The sequence below is a fragment of the Lissotriton vulgaris genome, chromosome 5 (assembly GCF_964263255.1).
Source record: "Lissotriton vulgaris chromosome 5, aLisVul1.2, whole genome shotgun sequence".
Taxonomy (NCBI): domain Eukaryota; kingdom Metazoa; phylum Chordata; class Amphibia; order Caudata; family Salamandridae; genus Lissotriton; species Lissotriton vulgaris.
The window spans coordinates 1,049,608,055-1,049,629,785 of NC_141693.1; the positions used below are offsets into that span (position 1 = coordinate 1,049,608,055).

The 21,731-nt window shown below is 46.6% G+C and overlaps 1 protein-coding gene across 4 annotated transcripts in view; it reads left to right on the forward strand.

Annotated features, from left to right (window-relative positions):
- SUFU (SUFU negative regulator of hedgehog signaling) overlaps positions 1-21,731 on the forward strand; it is a 561,046-nt gene that overhangs the window by 223,220 nt on the left and 316,095 nt on the right. For all 4 annotated transcript variants that reach the window (XM_086922691.1, XM_086922692.1, XM_086922694.1 and 1 more), the window contains exon 5: positions 4,006-4,091. In XM_086922691.1, coding sequence (XP_086778817.1) covers positions 4,006-4,091 — 86 coding nt within the window. The remainder of the gene's footprint in view (positions 1-4,005; positions 4,092-21,731) is intronic.

The window sequence follows — 21,731 nt, forward strand, 5'->3', positions numbered from 1 at the left end:
AGAGGCAGAACTTGCTATCTTGGAACAGGCGCACAAATCTAACCCGTCTAGAGCGACCCTTCGGCCTCTAACGGCTGTGCGGGGAAAATTAAAGGCCCATTACAACAATCGAGCCGAATTCACCCTCCTGAGGCTTCGGCGTGTTTCATACTCGCAGGGGAACAAGGTGGGAAGGCACTTAGCCCGTCAGCTCCGGGACAAGAGAGAGAAGGAATACATCGGAGGGATCCAGGACCCGGCGGGGTCCCTGCAGCATCGGGATGAGGACAAGGCAGACATCTTTGGCCGCTTTTATGCTGCTCTCTACGAAGGCGACTCTTTGGATCAGGAAGCTCAAGGCAGGTTCCTGGCTGACCTCCCCATACCGCAGGTCTCTAAAGAGTGGAATGAGCTTTTGGCTGCCCCCATCTCCGGAACGGAGGTGCTGGACGCTATTAAGGCCCTGAAGCTCCATAAGGCGCCGGGCCCGGACCGCTACACTGCCCTTTTTTATAAATCATTTGCGACGGAACTGTGCCACTATCTGGTCTCCCTTTTCAATGCAATGGCTGTCACTGGATGGACCTCTGGGACTATGGCTGAAGCCATGATAACCGTGCTCCCCAAGTCGGAGAAAGATCTCTCCAAATGCTCGTCGTACCGCCCGATAGCTCTTCTCAATATCGATGCTTAATTATACTCTTCCATCATCGCCCGCAGGCTCCAGGACTTGATTCCGGCCCTCATTCACCCGGACCAATTCCGGGATCATTAAGGGACGACAGACACATGACAACTTAAGGCGGGTGATACACCTGATAGAGAAGGCCACTAGGTTCCGCATCCGGGCGATACTGGTGGGGCTTGACGCGGAAAAAGCTTTTGACCGCGTGGATTGGGGATTCCTGTTCCGCACCCTGGACGCCTTCGGCTTTTCGCACCAATTCATTACAATGATCCGGGCAAATTACAGCAGCCCCAGCTCTAGGGTGGTGATTAACGGGCATCGATCTGCATGTTTCCCTCACTCACGGGGAACGAGGCAGGGATGTCCCCTTTCCCCTCTCCTCTTTGCCCTGAGTATTGAGACCCTAGCTCTTGCGGTGCGGGAGAGGGAACAGATCAAGGGCCTTCCCTTTACGGGTGAGCAGCACAAAATATCCCTCTTTGCGGATGATGTGCTGTTATCGGTGGGGGATCCAGCTCATTCATTGCCGCATATTCAAACGTTGCTATCCGAATTTGAAGCAGTGGCCGGGTTCAAGGTCAACTTTGACAAATCATACATACTGAACCTGACTCTCCCTCCGGCGGAAGTGGAACGAGTGCGCTTGCTCACGCCTTTGTCATGGGCGTCTACCTCTCTGTTATACCTGGGAGTTCGACTGACCCCTATCATAAGATCATTGTTCTCGGCTAACTTCCCCCCAATGCTAGCAGCGGTGCGAGCGGACCTAGATCGGTGGAAACCGAAGTATATCTCATGGCTTGGCAGGATCCATGCTCTCAAGATGGTCCTCCTTCCTAAATTCCTATATCTTTTCCATTCCCTCCCCATCCCAATAGAGGTGGATTTTTTCCGGCGCCTTAAAACCTTGATGCTGAGATTTGTTTGGCAGGGTGGGCGAGCACGCTTCTCCTTCACGACGCTGCGACGTCTGCGGAAGGAGGGAGGAGTAGGGCTCCCGGACATGCACCTGTACTATAAGGCCGCGCAGCTATGAGTACTGGTGGAATGGTCCCAGCAGCTCTCAGAGAAACACTGGCTGCATATGGATAGGAGTGTGGCTGGGAGATCGATCTGGGATCTGGCCTGGAAGCCCAAGGTGGACAGGCCCAAGAATGCCTACATCAGCACTCCCACTAGCACTGTCTTGAAGGTGTGGGATACGGTCACCGGTGATGACAGCTGGACCACGTTTCCGTCCCCCTTTACCCCCATACACTTCAACACGGCCTTCCCACCGGCGATGCAGGAGGGACCCTTCCGACTATGGAGAGAGGGAGGATGTAGAGCTCTCACGCATTTGTTCCACGGATCTGCACCTCTCGCATTTCATAACTGCATGCGAGACTATGGGATCCCGGCCACTGAACGCTTCCGCCACATCCAGCTCCTCCACTGGGCGACCTCAGCAGGAATAGGAGATGCCGCTACGAGACCGCTTTGACCATTTGAGGCCTTTATTCTACGCACCTCCACTATGAAGGGGACGATTTTCTTCTTGTACGAGCTGCTGCTTGCCGCCGCGGTATCTCCCCGTCCCAGCTACATGGAACACTGGGAGGTCCTTCTGGGCCGAGACGTTACCGACGAAGAATGGAAAGGTCTCTGGCGAGATATCGCGGCGCACAACCTTTCGGTAGATCTCAGAGAGGCTCACCTAAAAACCATGCTAGATTGGTACCTCTACCTGTCCAAGCTACATCGAATATTTCCAGCCTCCACGGACAGGCGTTGGAGGGGCTGTGGTCTGCTGGGGGACTTACGCCACATTTGGTGGGACTGCCCGATCATCCGCCCGTTCTGGGCTGAAATTCTGTCCCACATCGAGGACATCCTAGGTTATCCGATCCCGGAATCGATGGCTCATGTCCTTTTGGGGCTCCGCGACCCGTTGTTAGAACATCAAACAAAAGCGGATAAACATATCCTGTGGCTCTGCCTTGGAGCCGCCAAGCTCACGCTAGCTGCAGCATGGAAGAAACCGAATGCCCCAGCTATATCACTATGGCACGCGAGACTGTGGAGATTACTGAGCATGGAGAGAATGGCGGACATCTTCCTGGGCAACTTTAAGAATTTCCTGTTCCGATGGGGTCCCCTAGTCCGCTTCTTATCACAAGGCCTGCCCTCTGCTTTCTGCCCATCCGCGTTTCGCGCTCTTCACCTTTTCCAGATTTGATGAGATTGTATGACTGAGGGGTTTAAAATGAATGTGTGTGTTGTCGCCACCACTGGGGGGGGGGGGAGGAGTGGCGAGTGGGGGGGGGACTCAGTTGGGCATGTTAGTTTGTTACCTGTTGCGGCACCGCATAGCCTGTGGAGGTTGACAGATTTTTGAGCCTTAAGCAGCACCATTTCCCCATTTGGGCTTCGCCACCCCTCCTTGCAAGACTATTACCGGTCGGCTGACCGAGAAGGGGTTTGAGCTTGTTTTATTTTCTGCCCTTCGGCATGCACTGACTCTGAGAACTGAACTGTATTGACATACTATGCTGCCTCCCTCTGCCTCCTTTATAAGCCACCTACAGCACCCCCTGTGTGGGGAATATTGCGGGACTGTCGCTTGTATAATTTCTTTGCTTTCCTCTCTTTTGCAAAATACTAAATAAAAATTTTTTAAAATTTAGAACGCTCATCCGAAAAAACTGTAAGCAACAGATTAGATGAGCAATTGGCTGTTTCCAATATTAGCAAAAACTGCAGCTCCTGCTGCGGCGAGAACATTTTAATTTGTCTAGTGTCTTGCCCGTTTCAAATAGGCCAAATCTCAGTCTAGCTATAAAACGACTAGCAGATAAATTGGCAGTGTCCCATGGATGTTAGGGTTTAATAAACTGACCATGTGCTGGAGTGTAAGACCATTCAAATTGTGGAGTGCAAAGAAGCTAAGTCCCACTTGAACGTTTTAAAGTGCAACCATAGTATGGAAGAATTACAATGATTCAACAGTTAAAGAGTTTTAATTGGGTTCGTCAGATTTTGAGATCCCTTATTTGCATATTGTTGGGCTTCTGTGTCCAATGAAGCTATCACCCCGTAATTTTTGTGGTGGAACAAGAACCTTTTTTGTACACATGACACGGAATAGAGAGTATTTAAATGACTGGTGATAGTTCAGTTTGTGAGATGCTCTAAACATAGGCACTATTAGTTGCAAATTAGTTTTCCTTCGGTTTAGCGAAAATTGATAAACCTCAGTTGTCCCCAAGTTTTTAGATTACTTTTGGGTCCCAGGTGGTTTGTCCACATTGTGACTGCTGGTACAAAACGAATTCTCAAAACAGATTATTCTTGTTTAGATTGTTGGAGTTTGCACTGAAGAACTTCATGCCGCACAGCAATGGAATGGGCAAGGGATACTGGAACTCCTTCGAACTGTACCTGTGTAAGTATGGCTAACATCTTCTTCACTGCATTTTATTGATATCCCTTGGGTTCATAATAACTGAATGCGAAGATGTCCTGGGGCATAAAAACAAAATAGCAGAGTTCTACTTATAGATAATCTCAATAATTTTTTTCTAATGGATATTACACACTTAGCTAATTCTTTGTGCTGAAAATATCTCAGCTGTGTGGTGCTTGATGTGCCAATTATTTCCCTGGATGTCGCCTGATGCTGACAGAATGTGTATTCAGTTTAGATTTCAATTTTTTGTTTCTCAAGATAGGCAGAAGACATTCACCTGTTGAACAGATGATATTACTGGCATAAGTATATGCTGTGTCTGGTGTCCTGTTATTCACCATGACAGTCATAAGTTCCATGCTCAAGAGATAGTAAATGGATGGCGCCAGTAACTTTGCTTGCTGGAATCCAGTGGAGAACTGAAAGTGAGTGGTGGCAGGCTTGGTGCTTCCATTCCCTTGACTTGGACACCCATTGCAGTTCTTCAGTGGAGCCACTGCAGAAAAACATAACTGCAGGTTGAGTGCACGGAGTGAATCGCAGCCTTCGGCCAAAAGCATTTCTCTGGGAAGGTAAGAGTCCCCTCTATTGTTCAGTTAATTGTTTTGGGAACAGACAATGAACAAGGCTGCAGAATCAGTAACTCCACCACCAATGCCATATGTGACTTTAGCAGCCCCATCTGATGGTTGCTTTGCAATTCCAATAAATGTGGTAGCTCCTGTTAACAGACAAATTGTAATGAGTGCCTATGGTGTTGGGTGAAGTTGATCCCACACTAATGGATGTTAATAACTAACGTGAGCATTTTCTCAACTTTGGGGCTGCAGCTGCCGCCTACCTAAGAAGTGGATATTGATGACCGTGCCCAAGGATGCTTTTCATCTGAATTGCAGTAGTTTTCAAGAATATTTTTGCTGGTTTGTGTGTTAAGCTATCTTTTGTGCCTGCGAATTCCAGCACTGTGCTGAGACTTACACACTGTTGTCATCGAGTGGCAAACTTACTGCTGGTTCAGTCAGCAAATGCAAAAGATCAGGTCTTTTATTGCTTTATAGTGAGTTGGAACACATAGTTAGCAGATGTTAATCACTCTGACATTGGGCACTTACAAAACCCAGTGAGCCCCTGCTAGTGGTGAAATCCAGAAAGTTGATGAATCACAGAGACAACTCTACAACCTTCTTCTGTCTGAAGATAAAAGGTAGCCATTGCTCCCTGCTGCTGTGCCAGTTCTATGGAAGTGTATCTTGTAACCTGGTATGTTCCTGTTGGTCTCCTACATAGTGCACCTGAAAAATGCAAGAGCGAACAGCCTGAGCTGGTGGCTTCACTTGTTACAGGAGTGAGAAATTTTCTAGAAAGACTTCTGTATCATCTTTCTCTTGACATATGCGGCCAGGACACCATCACACGGCAGATTAGGGAAATCTAAGGGAAAAAAACAAGGCAGTAGGCCTTTTCCATTTATGCACCCAGGATCGCCTGTGCTACTCCTATTTTGGCACGAGGCAAAGACTTGCCTCTTTAAAGAACACAACATTACAATTCACTAACCGCCCATAACTCATCTACCTCTCATCACTTATTGACTTTATGGTAGTCTTTGACCCTACACAGTGTTCTACTGCATTTTGGCTTAATTTGCATTATAAAAATACTGTATACATACATAAAGATATACACCTTTAAGGTCCAGTTTTGCGCCCCATATTCACATTTGCCAATTACTTGGCTACTAAATGCAATCAGTTCGCCTTTTAAAGCAGACCGTGCACCCGATTCATATGGGGACAGTGTGATTCTGGATTAGACTGGGGTTTTTACCTACATCTTTCTTTCAACTTCTGATTTACAGGATTGTCCAGAAGACAAGAGGGGCCTTTGCTTCTTTTTCGTTGGCGACTATAGCTTGGCCTGGCCTTGTCGCCTTCTTGGACCTTAAGAAAGACCTCATCATCTTGGAGGGAGGAAGAAAATTTCAGCCTTCCCTAATAATGCTTAGCTTGAGCACATGGTTATTGCCCCAGTTACTTACCGGTAATCTTCATTGTGTGGTAGCAGGCCTCAGCAAGACCCGCTAGTGCATGGGGTTCGCCCTTCTCTGCACAAAGTCCTCAGACCAATAGGAAGAAGTTGGCACGGAAACTGGAATAGAAAAAGTAACATTTATTACACCTCATGAGGTGTTGCTACGGTTCAAACAGTACCCTTCGGTATTGCAAGAAGTAGCACCTCGAGCCAAGAAAGCATGGTTTATTTACACCCGCACAAAGGCTCAAAAGAAGGCGATACAAACACAAGAGCACAACTTATGAACATGTAAGGCAATATCGAGAGGCACAATCGATCAGTGGGAGGAGCTAACAGTTTTGGGGGTCGACAAACACATTCCTATCTGGAACTAATCACTAACAGATGTGGACCCTACTTGACATGCGCGAAAGTGGGGGATGCTAAATATAACTTGTTGCCGAGCAGATTTCAAGCGCCGTAGACAGGAAGATAGGACAAAGAACATGGTCGGCACGAGGCAGCATGTACCAGACAAGATGGCTGGCGTAAATACAAAATGGAGACCGCTAAATGTGAAGATAACGGCTAGAACTAAGATGTCTTCTACTAATGCTTAATCTAATCGCTGTCAAATTACAACAGACGACCCTTTCAGCATTAGCTAAAGACATTTGCTTTTCTAGGGTAGTCTAAATATTCATCCTGTATATCTACTCGCATCATGTCAGCTACTTCTTTATCTAACATGTGTTGTACTTTCGTTTCACAATATTCTTCCTGGTTGGCATACAAGCAGTAATGCACATAGAACATAGCATTGGGCCACAATGGATACACATACAACAGGTGAAAATCACTGCAATAATGATACATAGAACAGTCAGTAGTTTCCACCCCCAAGCAGAGACTAGAGCCCAAAACCATCCAGTAAAAGACCAAGTGCCATTCTTTGTGTGAATGTCTGTAGCTATCTTATGCAGTTTAAGAATTGCATCATACACTGAGGGCGAATTATCAGGGATGAACACACAACAAATACTACCGACAATTTTACATGCTCCTCCTCGATCTGCTATCATCACATCTAGAACCATTCTGTTCTGGAGCGCTACAATTCTAGCAACTTGCAGTTCTTCAGTGATATTTCCTAGCGCTATAGCAGTCTGATTAGTAACTACTTCTACAACTCTAGTTAACCGTCTCACTTTCCTGCTATTCAGTGCAGCGCCCACAAAAGAAAACAGACCCAAATTAAAATCAACATATTGCTGTAGACTAGTATCTGTCTGATCTACTTCATCAGTGCTTATGGTCCTCTTGCTTCTATTTAATAAAACATTTTTGTACAGTTATAAAAAAATCTTGATGATACGATACAGGTGCCAAGAAAACAGGAAGTAACAAGAAAGATACATAACATACACCTGACCACCCAACTGGTAGTCAATAGTATCCATTACTACCACATACTAGATATGTGTTATGAGAAGCTAAAAAAGAACTGTCATTTATTCCATCTATATTCAATACTGTAATACATTCACTGACTCCAACTGGGATATGTCCAATACATTGTACACATAAGTCTGCTTTAGTCTTTGTAACAGTAATCACAAATTGTACACTTTTGGCAAAGTCTCTTGTGTGGGTGAAGACATATGGCGTAGAGAATAATTGTCCGGTCGATATTCCTCCCAATCCCATATAGTTCCATTGGCTTGGGGATACCCATCTTTGTCCTGATAACACTCTTTATTTAAACGGAAAAGAAGCCCACCTACTGCAGGTTTCCTAGTTGCGAACAAAAGATTGTACCAGGCTCGACAAGAGCCATTGTGTGAGAAAGGAAGTGGAATAAAAGGCGTTCCTCCTTTCTTTTGATGTGCTGGAATCATTCCACATACCCAACAGTTAGTGATGTTCGTAGCGTTATGGGTGTGGTGAAGCATCTGAACAAAAGTGTTATTAAGATACAATTGACAGTGTTTCTGCTCATGATACGGAAGAGTAAAATGCTGGTGCTCCTCTGGGACTGGAGTAGAAACAACAAACTACTCACGAGCAGGAATCATCACTTCAACAGACCAAGTAATTACTGCTATAATTGTCAAAGTAGCAAAAACTCCTATAACACCTAATATTTTCCTTTGTTTATTCATTTTAGCAACAAAAGCAACTCTCGAAAAAAACAAAAACAAAAAATCGTAAGAGCTCTTCTCCAGTGGGTAGACGTTGGTTTCTTCACCGAAGATCAAGACTGGTGTCACAACACTACGCAGCGTTACAAAAAAGGGGGTTGAACCCATGCAGTCACGGGGATCTGGGCGCTATGTGGTACATGTGTGAAGGGGTCCCCGTAAGGAGAGTGTATTTTGAATAACATGCACTGGAATAAAATTAAAGGCAAACAGTAAAGCAAAAATTTGAAAAGGCAATTTTTCGATTGGTATTTGTGATTTATTACCAAACACTGCGTGATTGCCGGTGGCAATATATGAATTAAATTTGTAAATGGCAAGCCCCAAGGGGGGGAGGAAAAGGGAGGGAGGGGGTAGTGCTCAAGGGAGTGTTTAGGACAAGGAAAAATAACACCGTATCAAAAAGGTAACCGATATATTACAAAGTTAGTGACAGTATAAAAACAGTTATAGTACACATGCCAAAATACAAGGCAAAATTTGAAGCATTGTCAGTAGATCACATTCAACGGTCACATCTGAATACTAGATGAATCGGGGGTGTGCTGGAATTTCAACAAAAAGAAAACAGTCGACGTTTCGACCCCTATCAGCAGGCTAATTAAAGTCCTTTCACGGGGTCTTCATCAGGACGTCACACAGGGAGGGGGAAGGGGCAATTCTGTATGAAAAGATAGAGCAAATGAACTTTAGTACATGGTAGGGAAGACGATTACTCATCCTATCTAATATATAGACCAAGGCATGAATTAAAGACAAAATTACCATGGGGTACGGCCCAGCCGGGCTCTGTACATGGAAGGGACGTCACGCTAGAAAGTCGTGGTCAATCAAATACGGTGGAGACCTCAACTAGAGAGGAGACAAACAATCGATGAGATTCAAAAGAATCGGTGGGATTCAAAAGAATCAGATGGCTATTCAAACCAAAGTGAATGTACTTCCACCCTGTAGTGGAAGATTAATATGAAGCAAGAACAATGTTGGCCAAACATGGTTACCAACATTAGCACGTCACACTCGGGGATTAATCAGAACAATGTAAAACTCTGGCCATACAAGGTTGAGGGTACTCTAAATCCTGTAACCGAGATTTGTTGTCTTGATGTTTGATTTCGAAAGAAATATCGCAGTCTTATCTTCCTGAAAAAACTGTATAGTTCTGTTTTCAACAGGAATTTATTCACCGGAGCAGTGGGGACATAGGAGAGTCCTCGGCCGAGGACCTTAAGTTCTTCGTCCTGTAAATTGTATTTGGAGATGTTGATCACCGGGCTGGTGGTAGTAGGTGTGGTGGGGCCCTGTGTGGTACGTACATCTACCATCTGTATGTGTTCCTGCGGGTCGAGATCTCCCCGTGCACTTCCGGTCGAAAGGTCACCCGTTTCTGTTGCTTGCCTCGTCCGCCGTCCCATCCCGCCTGATTCTGTTGTTGTCCTCTTGTTTGGCCCCGGGGCCAGTTGTTGCCACGACCCCGTGGGGGGCGCCATTGACCCCGACCTTGGTCTAAAAAATGAGGTGGAAATTGTGGAGGATACTGTTGGTAAACTGTGTCTTGCGGGGGATAGGATGGGTAAGGGTACGAGGTGCTGGGTCCTGCCTCACTCTGCACTCTCAACGTGACGGAGTTTGACTGAATGTCCTACGTAGACGGCGCTGTCCGCTCAATTTTCGTAAGTATCTGTCACTCTGCAGCGAACATCTCAGACTAGGAGATTCGCTCGTCCAGCACAATTAGTATACAACTCTTCTCCTTTTAGTTGACCACAGGAGACCAAAGCAGTCAATTTGCTTTCCTGCATTGTGCCAGACTCGTGGATCCTTGAAGGATCGACTTTCTACAACTCAGAGGTATAGTCTTAAATCTCCATATGGCCAGAGTTTTACATTGTTCTGATTAATCCCTGAGTGTGACGTGCTAATGTTGGTAACCATGTTTGGCCAACATTGTTCTTGCTTCATATTAATCTTCCACTACAGGGTGGAAGTACATTCACTTTGGTTTGAATAGCCATCTGATTCTTTTGAATCCCACCGATTCTTTTGAATCTCATCGATTGTTTGTCTCCTCTCTAGTTGAGGTCTCCACCTTATTTGATTGACCACGACTTTCTAGCGTGACGTCCCTTCCATGTACAGAGCCCGGCTGGGCCGTACCCCATGGTAATTTTGTCTTTAATTCATGCCTTGGTCTATATATTAGATAGGATGAGTAATCGTCTTCCCTACCATGTACTAAAGTTCATTTGCTCTATCTTTTCATACAGAATTGCCCCTTCCCCCTCCCTGTGTGACGTCCTGATGAAGACCCCGTGAAAGGACTTTAATTAGCCTGCTGATAGGGGTCGAAACGTCGACTGTTTTCTTTTTGTTGAAATTCCAGCACACCCCCGATTCATCTAGTATTCAGATGTGACCGTTGAATGTGATCTACTGACAATGCTTCAAATTTTGCCTTGTATTTTGGCATGTGTACTATAACTGTTTTTATACTGTCACTAACTTTGTAATATATCGGTTACCTTTTTGATACTGTGTTATTTTTCCTTGTCCTAAACACTCCCTTGAGCACTACCCCCTCCCTCCCTTTTCCTCCCCCCCTTGGGGCTTGCCATTTACAAATTTAATTCATATATTGCCACCGGCAATCACGCAGTGTTTGGTAATAAATCACAAATACCAATCGAAAAATTGCCTTTTCAAATTTTTGCTTTACTCTTTGCCTTTAATTTTATTCCAGTGTATGTTATTCACAATACACTCTCCTTACGGGGACCCCTTCACACATGTACCACAACACTACGCAGAGCTGATCCTCCCCTTATCATATCGGCATTCCGTTTCCACTACCCAGGGCGGTTGCTTAACCTGTCTCTTTCAAAATTGTAGATTCTTTTCTCGGCCTCAAGTTGTATCGCGATGCTCCAGGGATCGTCTGGTCCGGGAAGAACTCTGCGGATTCGTCAGGTGATACAGTGTGGCCTTTCTCCCGTAGTCAAGATCTCTCGATAATCGGTCAGCACAGCAGGTTCCACCATGGTCGACAATACCTTGCGACAATGGGTACTAGGCACCCAATTTTTCTTGTTTGTGACTCGAACTGCTGTTCTCGTGGCAAGGAGCACCTGTTCTGGTCCGTCCACCTCGGCTCCAAGCTGCTTGACCTCTCAAATACCTTGATCATAACATGATCACCAGGTCGGAGTGCATGGCCTTCACCTGCAGATCTGTCGGGAAGTGCTTCTCGGAACTGTTAATGAATAGAAACCAAGCTGTCAGTTAACTGTGCCAAATAGTCATTCATCAAGACACAAGGTACATCATACACAGAACTCGGTTTCGTAACTCCCCAAATATTCATAGGCCTCCCAAATACTACCTCATAGGGAGTGAGGCCTGTTCGAGAATGAGGTACTGATCTAAAAGACCACCATGCCAGAGGCAACGCATCTGGCCAAGTCAAAGATGTGGAAGCCTGAATTTTCGCTATTTTCAACTTCAGAGTAGCATTATACCTTTCCACCAATCTTGCTGATTATGGATGAAACACTGCATGGAACTTCTGTTTAATTCTTAATCCTTTCAGGACATGTTTGATAACTTCCCCAACAAAATGAGGTCCGTTATCATTCCATAAGAATTTGCAAAGACCAAATCTCTGGAAGAATTCCTTCAACAGCACCTTTGCAGTAGTAATAGCAGTATTATCCTTTGTGGGGTACGCCTCGATCCATTTACTAAAGGCACAAACTACCACTAAGACATACTTCAAGTTATTACAACGCTCAAGTTGGATATAATCCATTTGCAAGACTTCGAAAGGTGCAGTTGATGTAGCAAATCCTTCAGCTGGAGTTCGCGTCCTTTTTCCATTGCTAGTTGTACAAAGGCTATAGGCAGCTTCCATCTATCCATCTGCTTATTTTGCCAACAACCTTCATCGTCCAACTCTCCTTCAGACCATTGTTCACGTTCCTTTACAGAAGCAGATTTCTGTATCTCTCGTACTTCCTGCCTAGCATCATGCCAACGCTCAGCTTGTGACTTCACTACATACATAGAAGTAGTGCTTCTTTGCGTCGCAGTCTCACGTACCACGTGATCTGCAAAGGCATTACCTTGTCCAATCTTATCTGTCACTTTCTTATGCGCACTACACTTCACAATAGCTATTTTCTTCGGGTATGTCAATGCTGTCAAAAGATTATGTACAAAATCTCTGTGCATTATCTGCATTCCGTGAGATGTAAGAAAGCCTCTTTCCTTCTAGAGTAGGCCAAAATCATGCCCCACTCCTAAGGCATAGTGGCTACCTGTATAAATATTCACACATAGATCAGTACTAAGCTCACATGCTCGTGTCAAGGCTATCAATTCAGCTGCTTGAGCCCATTTCTGTGGTATGCGAGCTGTCTCCACTATTGTCTCAAGCGTGGTGATTGCATACGTGGCTGAGGTCGTGCCATCCGGCAATTTCAAACAAGACCCATCAACCCACAATTCACCATCCAACATCTGGAAGGAGCATATCTTGCAAATCAATATGACCCTTTGTCTGTTCCTCAGTCAGGAATATACAATCATGTGTTTCTTGTGACTGAGACTGAGTCGGCGGATATTGCAACAAAGTAACTGGGTTTAAAGTTGCACATCTCTTCAATGTAATGTGAGGAGCTAGCAATGTCAGTTCTTATCCTGTCAGACGAGCACTAGTTAAGTGCTGCGTCTTTGTCTGATTTAAGAGAGCATCAACAGCATGGGGTACCAACACTAACAACTTATGTGACAAAACTATTCCTTCACTCTGTCGTATTGACACAGCTGTCGCTGCAACTGAGCGAAAACACCCCGGCAACGCTCGGGCAATAGGATCAAGGACTGCTGAAAAATAAGCACAGGGACGTTGCTTATCACCATGTAACTGGATTAAAACTGACAACGCGCATCCATCTTTCTCATGCACGTAAAGTGTAAAAGGCTTCCTGTAATCTGGTGTACCTAACACTGGTGCTGAACAAAGGGCTTGTCGTAACTGCAGAAAAGCATTTCACATTCATTTGTCCATGGAAGGGATATTGGAGTGTCTTTTGTCAACAGTGCTAGCAAAGGTTTAACAATGTAGGAAAACCCCAAAATCCATTGTCTACAAAAAAAAGTAAGACCAAGAAATGCACGCACTTCTTTCTGTGTCGAAGGTACGGGTGTGTCTAAAATTGCTTGTATGCGATCTGATGTCAATGCACGTCCCTCCTTAGACAAAAGGTGACCTAAGTAGGTTACCTTTGGTCTACAATATTGCAATTTCTTATGTGACACTTTATGATGATGTGAAGCAAGAAAAGAAAGCAAAGACGGGAGTACACGTTTCACATTGTTCAGGGGTATCGGCTGCCAACAAGATGCCATCGACATATTGTATGAGAGCCACACCTTCAGGCAAAGCAAAGGAATCAAGCTCTCTTTTCAATGCTTGACTGTAAATAATCGGACTGTCGGTATAGCCTGGAGGAACTCTGCAACATCTATACGATCGATTATTCAAAATGAAACCGAACAGATATTGGCTATCCGGATGAATGGGGATCGAAAAGAAGTCTATAACAGAGAACGTGGTCTCTGTTGGAGGGACCAAAGTAAGGAGTGTCGTAATATCAGAAACCACAGAGTACTGTGGCACTACGATCTTGTTCACCTCTCTAAGGTCTATAATGAACCTGTAAACTCTAGTATCAGTATCTTTTTTCAAAATCGGAAGAATCGGGCTGTTACAGACATTAAATGGAACTTCCTCAAAAGCCCCAACTTGAATGAGATCATGTACAATTCGTATGAGTGCTTCCTCACCTTCTGAAATTCTGTATTGAGGCAAACGTGGCCATCCTTGACATTGTGTACCGGTGGGATAACCATTTGGCCCACATCCGTGTCTGAGGTAGCCCACAAAGTTTCAGGGAGTTAAGCTAATACAATATCTTCTTTAACAAGACAAGCTCTTTCAGTCACAGAGTGATTATCATTCAGAATGACACGCACTCCATCAGGAGAGCATCGTATTGATCAGTAGAACCCAAAACATGTGCTGTAACATAAGGACCCGTCTGATCTACTGGAACTTCATCTGATTCCTTACCCCATCCTAGGCAATCCTATGCATGAACAGAATCGTAAAGGTCAGGCTGCACATAATCGGACATTTGATACTGATTTTGTCTATCAAAGGTGTTAAACCTATTCTGTGTTCATACATTGGCGCCAAAGCGAGCACGATCATTCGCATTCCCTCTAGGCCCTGAATAACCAGACCGATTTCTCATTTGTCCCCGACCACGCAAACCCTGTTGAGCACGCAACACTGGACAATCGGCCATCCAATGGCCAAATTGCTTACAATACGCACATTGATTAATAGACTGATTCGAACCAGTATAGGGGGGATTAAAAGATCCACGCCCGACTCTATCATAGCTTCTAGAGGGCGGACCATAAACTTGAGCTAACATAACCTTCGTTTTCAGATCTTTAGATTTCTTGTCTTCTTTACCTTTCCCTTCTAAGTCTTGACGCTCATAATATTGAGCCATTGTTAAAACAGATCCTGGAGAAGATGTAGTCCAAGAACTTTCACTGGCTTTTAAACGGCTAGCTATCCCTGGTAACAGATTCGTAAGATATTTATCGACAAAAAGATGTCTGCCTGTATAATCTGTCAAGGACTGACCGCTAAAATCATGAAAAGCTTCCTCAAAACGTGTAAAGAAATCAGAAACCGATTCATCAACTTTTTGTTTGCACGATGCTAAAACAGGCCAATCTATCTTTTTAGGGGGAATAACTGTTTTAAGCTTAGTTAATATAGCTGCAGGGAGATCTAATATTAACTTATGTGGCTTTTTAGCGGGTTTCCTCTCCACATCCAATTGTTCTAATTCTTTCAATTCCGCGCCAAAAGTAGCACGATCGTTAATTCTACGAACGGTCCTCCACATATCCTGTGGTAACATCAACCCGAAAAATAAATCAATGTCACACAAAGTCATAGTACAGGAATTTATATCGCCTTCAACTTCCTCATAGAAAGTGGCTGGATTTTTATGTGGATCGGGTAATGCTGCTTTAAGCGCCATTACATCTGCCCTATTCCAAGGAGTATAGACTCAATTATAAATAAAATAACCTTTAGCATCAAAAGAATTTTTATCATCATTGTCACCCGCTCCTTTAGGGGGAACATACAAGGGCGCGGCTTCCCGCATGGGCTTCATATAAACCGCCATTAGCTTATCTGTTCCGAAGATAGACTGCGACCTTCCGGTCTGAGATGTCTGCGCAGCTTCCTCTGCAAGCTTTTTCTTCTCCTTCAAGTGAACCGCATCGTTTCGTAATTTAACCAACCGTCTAATCGTGTCAGGCACCTGAGGGAAAACAAAAGACCATCACACATGTTCTTACAATCAGCTGCTACATCATCAGGTTCTAAATCTGTAGAGAATTTCCGAAATAATTCAACGACTTCGGAAGCAAACGTCTCAGTGAAATATATCTGCTCCCTTTTCGACCACCCCTGTATACTAGTTAAGAGATCGATCGGAAGCAGGATCAGTGCTACGTAATGCTTTATGAGCAGCTTGTCTGATATCGGCTGCACGTTGTACGGACAGCATAGAATGAGTGTCCCGCGCCTTTCGTTGATCTGAATCGGAATCCTCACCACCTTCGGACGGAGCGGACGGAACGGCATACGGAGGTGGAGGTCGATCTAATAACAAAAAAATCATCAAGGTTGTCGGACAGGGTATTGGCCAGATACCTGCAATCTGTGTTCTTTCTCCTCTCTCTCTTTCAGCTCTTTCACTTCTTTCTTTCTCAACTCCAGCGCTTTCTCATACACATTCTTCCGCTGCTCTTTCTCAATCAAGGCTTGCTCACGTCTCGCTCGTTCACGCAATTCTTTCTCCCACATACGCATACATTCAAACATATCACGTCTAGACTTCCGCTCAAACATACATCGCTCCACATACTCAATCTTTCGTATATCTAATGACCCATGCATAGGCCAAAGTAACTCAGGATCCTTACAAGTGTATTTATTCCATAACGTGCTGTACATTATGGAAGAAAGACCAAATTTCATGTACATATCCCTATTAGACGTCCTCTCTGGGGGAGCCGGTTGCGATACTTCGAGTCTAAGTCGGGTACCATTACAAAAGCAGCACATCCTTCGAAGTGCGCAAAAAACAGGCATGCCAAAAATAATGCAAAATATGCAGTATAATACACCAAGTGGCAATTAAGGTACTTCTAGTACGTTGCGCTGTTCAAATTTGACTCATTGAAGAAAAATCTCCACATTGCCTGCCTATATGTGTTATAACGCATATATCAAATCATACAAATACTCATACAAATAAGACTAGTCTTTACCAAATACAAATGCCACAGTAAGTGTTCCTAAAACTACCTTACAAGGACATCCAAAACCCGTAGTATGTGTCGTAGAACGGCCCTTACCAATCATAGGGTGTCCAGATTCCAACTGCCAAGTTCTAAATTCGACCAAACGCCCACTGCATGGCGAATCGACAGAAGAGATCTCAGTCGAAGACCGGCGCCACCTGGATGGTCAGATCGGAAAGAAGGGGAAAAACGCCTTGTATGCTAAGACTCGGGTCTCCTCTGGCAGTGATCACGTCTGCAGCGAGATCCCAATCCTTCGTCGCGACCACTCCTTCGGGCATCCGAGTCGCCGATGAGCCCCACGTGTTAGGCGCCAATTTGTGGTAGCAGGCCTCAGCCAGACCCGCTAGTGCAAGGGGTTCGCCCTTCTCTGCACAAAGTCCTCAGACCAATAGGAAGAAGTTGGCACCGAAACTGGAATAGAAAAAGTAACATTTATTACACCTCATGAGGTGGTGCTACGGTTCAAACAGTACCCTTCGGTATTGCAAGAAGTAGCACCACGAGCCAAGAAAGCATGGTTTATTTATACCCGCACAGGGGCTCAAAAGAAGGCGGTACAAACACAGGAGCACAACTTATGTACCTATAAGGTAAAATTGAGAGGCACAATCGATCAGTGGAAGGAGCTAACAGTTTTGGGGGTCGACAAACACATTCCTATCTGGAACTAATCACTAACAGATGTGGACCCTACTTGACATGCGCGAAAGTGGGGGATGCTAAATATAACTTGTTGCCGAGCAGATTTCAAGCGCCGTAGACAGGAAGATAGGACAAAGCACATGGTCGGCACGATTTAGCATGTACAAGACAAGATGGCTGCCGTAAATACAAAATGGAGTCCGCTAAATGTCAAGATAACGGCTAGAACTAAGATGCCTTATGCTAATGCTTAAACTAATCGCTTTCAAATTACTACAATTACTCCGAGTATAGTCTTCCTCGCCACATGATTAACCACACCAGAACCCTCCAAAGCAAAAAGTTAGCCTCCCATGCCTCCCATCCCCTCCCAATATGGCCAATCCAAGATACCCATGACCTCTGTAAGAGGCGGGCCGGCCCAACCTATCAGCCTGAACTACCAAGCATAAACATGAAGCCGCAAGCCAGATAAGGAGGGAGGGATGGGAACTCATTTTGCGAGGACGACTATACTCGGAGTAATGAAGATTACTGGTAAGTAACTTGGGCATTACCTCCTCGTAATTCTTCCTCGCCACATGATTAACAAAGTGAGCACATACCAAAGCCAAGTGGCTTCGTGGAATTTCACAAGAAACCAACGGACCAGAAGGGGATGTGAACAAAGCAGGCAAACCCAAAAGACCAGATGAGTGGAAGGACCACCCAAGAGAGAGGCAGCCACGAGCAGGAAGAACCAGCCCGGGACGGAGAGACATAGAGAGGACCGAGAACCCAGACCACTGAGACACGTAGGGTTGCCAGAAAACCACCCGAACCAACAACCAAGGGTGGATAGAGAAGGCATGGAACCAGACCGCACAGAGCCAACGGAACAAAAGGCCCGACGTACAGCCCAAAGAGAGAGGGAAGCAGAAGCCCCAGACTCCGGAACTGAAGGATAAAACAGGGCAACACCACCATAGAGGCAACCAGACGTTACAGCAACCACAAGACGTAGTCTGACCCAAACACCGCAACACTGCATGACAGACCACCAACAGCTGAAGAATAGAAAACCGCTACAAAACCAAAGACCTGATGGACAGCCCACCAGGACTGGCAGACAACCGAGGGAACCGAGGGCAGAAGCCGAGGAACCAGACACAACCAAGGCGAACTTTCAGGAGCCGTAAGAACGGAGAAGAAAGGAGGAGAGCGCGGAAAAGAACCCAGCTCCCCTTCCAACATGCAGAAATGAAGGCCAACAAAACACCACCAACACGGTGAAACAAACAGTCAGGCCTTGGACCGCAGTGGGCCAAAGGAACCCCCAGAAGGGAGCAAAAGACCCCATGAAGGGACAAGAAAATTTCCCCCAGAAGCCACAGGACCAACTACTCAGCAACCCGGCCACCAACGGAACCAAAGTGGCAAACAGCGGCAAACAGCGGCAAACAGCGGATAGCCAGCAAGGCCGCCCAAAGAGCCCGAAAACAGAAAGGATCAGGCCCAAAGTGAAGCCACCAGAAAGGACAGCAACACCGGGCTACCATGCACAAGGAAGCAGACCGCACCCGGAAGCACGGACAACGCCGCCGCAAGAGCACGACCACCCCGCACAAAGGTCAAGCAAACCAGCCCTGTATGACCCACTACTAGTACACAGGCCGATAAAAAAGCAGGCACCCAAACGGCCACCCAGTCGGCCGCTAACCAGGTCCGACCCCTCAAAATCACTGAGAGCTGACAAGAAAAGGAGTGTACAGGGAGGCAAGGCCAAGGTAGAAATACCCCAATGGGGAGAAGGATAGAAGAGCGGTGCAGAATAAGTCCGAAGCTATGCCAACACCACCAGGGAGCAACCCCAAGACAGCAGGCACCAGTACCCCAGAGAGATAAAGAAGAAGACGCAAAAACCTCACAGGAAGCGGGGGGCCCCGCAAAGGGGAAGGAAGAACCGGGAAAACCCAGTACCCCTGGACAACCCACAGCCACAGCTGCGGAAACCAAGGGAGAGGAACCGAGGTGAGCACCAACAACAGGCCAAACAAGCCCTGGACCCGCATAAGCAAAAGGGAACAGAGGAAAACGCCAAGCCAGGATCCCGGACGAGGAAGCCCAAGAGCCACCACCGGGGACCCAACCAGAGTCCAGCAACCACCCTGGCAACAAGAGGCAGGCGAAAAAGAACACCCAGACCAGAAGCCTCCGCAGACAAGCCAGAGGAACGGCCAACAGATGCCAGATGAGAAAACCGCCAGCAGGGGGACCAACCGACCCTGCACTAACCTGGAACCGAGGCACGCGCCCTAGTCCCACAGGCCGGAAAAGACCGCAATCACCCGGGAAGGGGACACGAGAAAAAGCAGACTGCACCTGCAGAAGGGGAGCTGCGTGCCCGTTTCGACCAAGCGGCAGAAGATGAGAAAGGGCATCACCAACCCAGACCGGACCGGACCTGTGGAGCACAACCACCAGCAGAATGGCACTGACGGCAGGACAAGAGAATAGTACGCAAACGAGTATGAACCAGAATCCAGGATGGCGCAGCAGCACTCTAGACCCACCGGAAGGGACGAGCCCCCAAGAAAAGGACAAGGCAAAGCACCGGCTGCTAACAAGGTACAAGAACATCCGACACACACTGTGTGGAGGACCCTGACCCCCAACCGAAAGCCAGGGGGTTAGAGGAAAAACCAAAGAGGACCGCCAGGAACCGGAAGGGCCCCAAAACCCCACCAGAACAGGCCCCGCCTGAGAAGAACCCGGGAGACAGCCAAGACCGACAACGGGGCCGCACGGCAGTAGGCAGGTCCCACAGAACAGCAACACAGGCCACCCAAGATGCAAGGAGAAGCAACAGACAGTCCCCAACAGATCCCCATAGGCCAGGAGCGGAGGAGAAGGCGGAAACGGACAAAAGGCACAGCATTCGCCAGTCGAGATGAAGCTGCGCCCCTGGACAGGAGAAGTCAAGCCCTCCAGAAGCCGAAGCAAAAGCCACATGGAGACCACAGAAGCAGCCCAGAGGATGGACAGACGTCAACAGCAGCTCGTCCCCATCGGACATGCAGAAGCCAACAGCTACCGGAATCACCAGGAGGACGCCCAACCATGTATCAACCACGCCAGACCTTGCACCCCATTGGAGAGCTGGAGGGAACTGGAGCACACAGAATGGCAGGACGGCAGGACCGCAGGCCCACCGTCCAGAAGGAAAGAAGGTAAAATACATAGTACTAGAGTAAGAGCGTAGTACCTCCCAGCAGAACACTGCTCTACCCCAGAAAAAAGAAAGCGAGAAACACCTGAAAAAGACCAATGCCGTGAAATGCAGTGCACAGGACAGTGCCCATTCGGCCATAACATGTGTATGTGTAAAGCGCAAGTACACCCCTGACAGGGAATCCTGGCACCGAAAAACAGACAGTAACTGTAAAGCACTCAATGGTACTCACATTAACGACCACAGAAGGAAGTAAGGTTGAGTGGACCCACTGGGATTGCACCTGTGACCCTGAGGCCGAACACAGGCCTCAGCAGTGGAAGCATCAGCCCACTAAGCCAAACTGGATAAAGCTGCCAAAAAAGCACCAATCCGTACCACAAAGTGACACAGAAAGGACCATCAGGCAATAAATACAAAGACAGTGTGTGCCAAACCTGAAGTACGTCGAGGCCAGTGCCCAAAAACAAAAAACCCACAATAACCGAAAGGGATAGTGGCTAGACCAGAAGCACGGGAAGTAGAGCCTTGACGCCAAAACACGAACCGGCAACCCCAGCCTGCGGGATGGCGGTCACTAGGCCATATCCCAGCTCCTCCTTACACATGCTCAGCATAAAGAAGTAGGTTTGTAAACACGTAGGCACAAAGGGGAACCAACACCCCCAGAGTGGGGAAAAAAATACAACTCCCCAAAGAGACCAGTAAGGAAAACATAGACACACCGCTGTAATAGGAGTCTGAAAACCCCTCCAGGACACATACAATACCCACCAAAAGTGAGTACATGGCACCCAATTTATAGCAATGGGACACCAGGACCCCAAATCCAAGAAGAAGCAATGGACCGAAACATTACAGTAACAAAACGATCTGTACGATTACAGCAGAAACGAGAGCCCCCAACAACACTTGCCCACTCCCCTGACAAAAGTAAACCAGGGAATCCGATACGCTGCGGGAAAACTATGTGGTGCGCATGCGTCTGTGCGAGTCCAACAAGAAGGAAGGTGACCAGTCCATAACACACAATGCATAGACAAGATGAAGAAAGAAACCCACTAAGGACTGGTGCCACACCAAGGA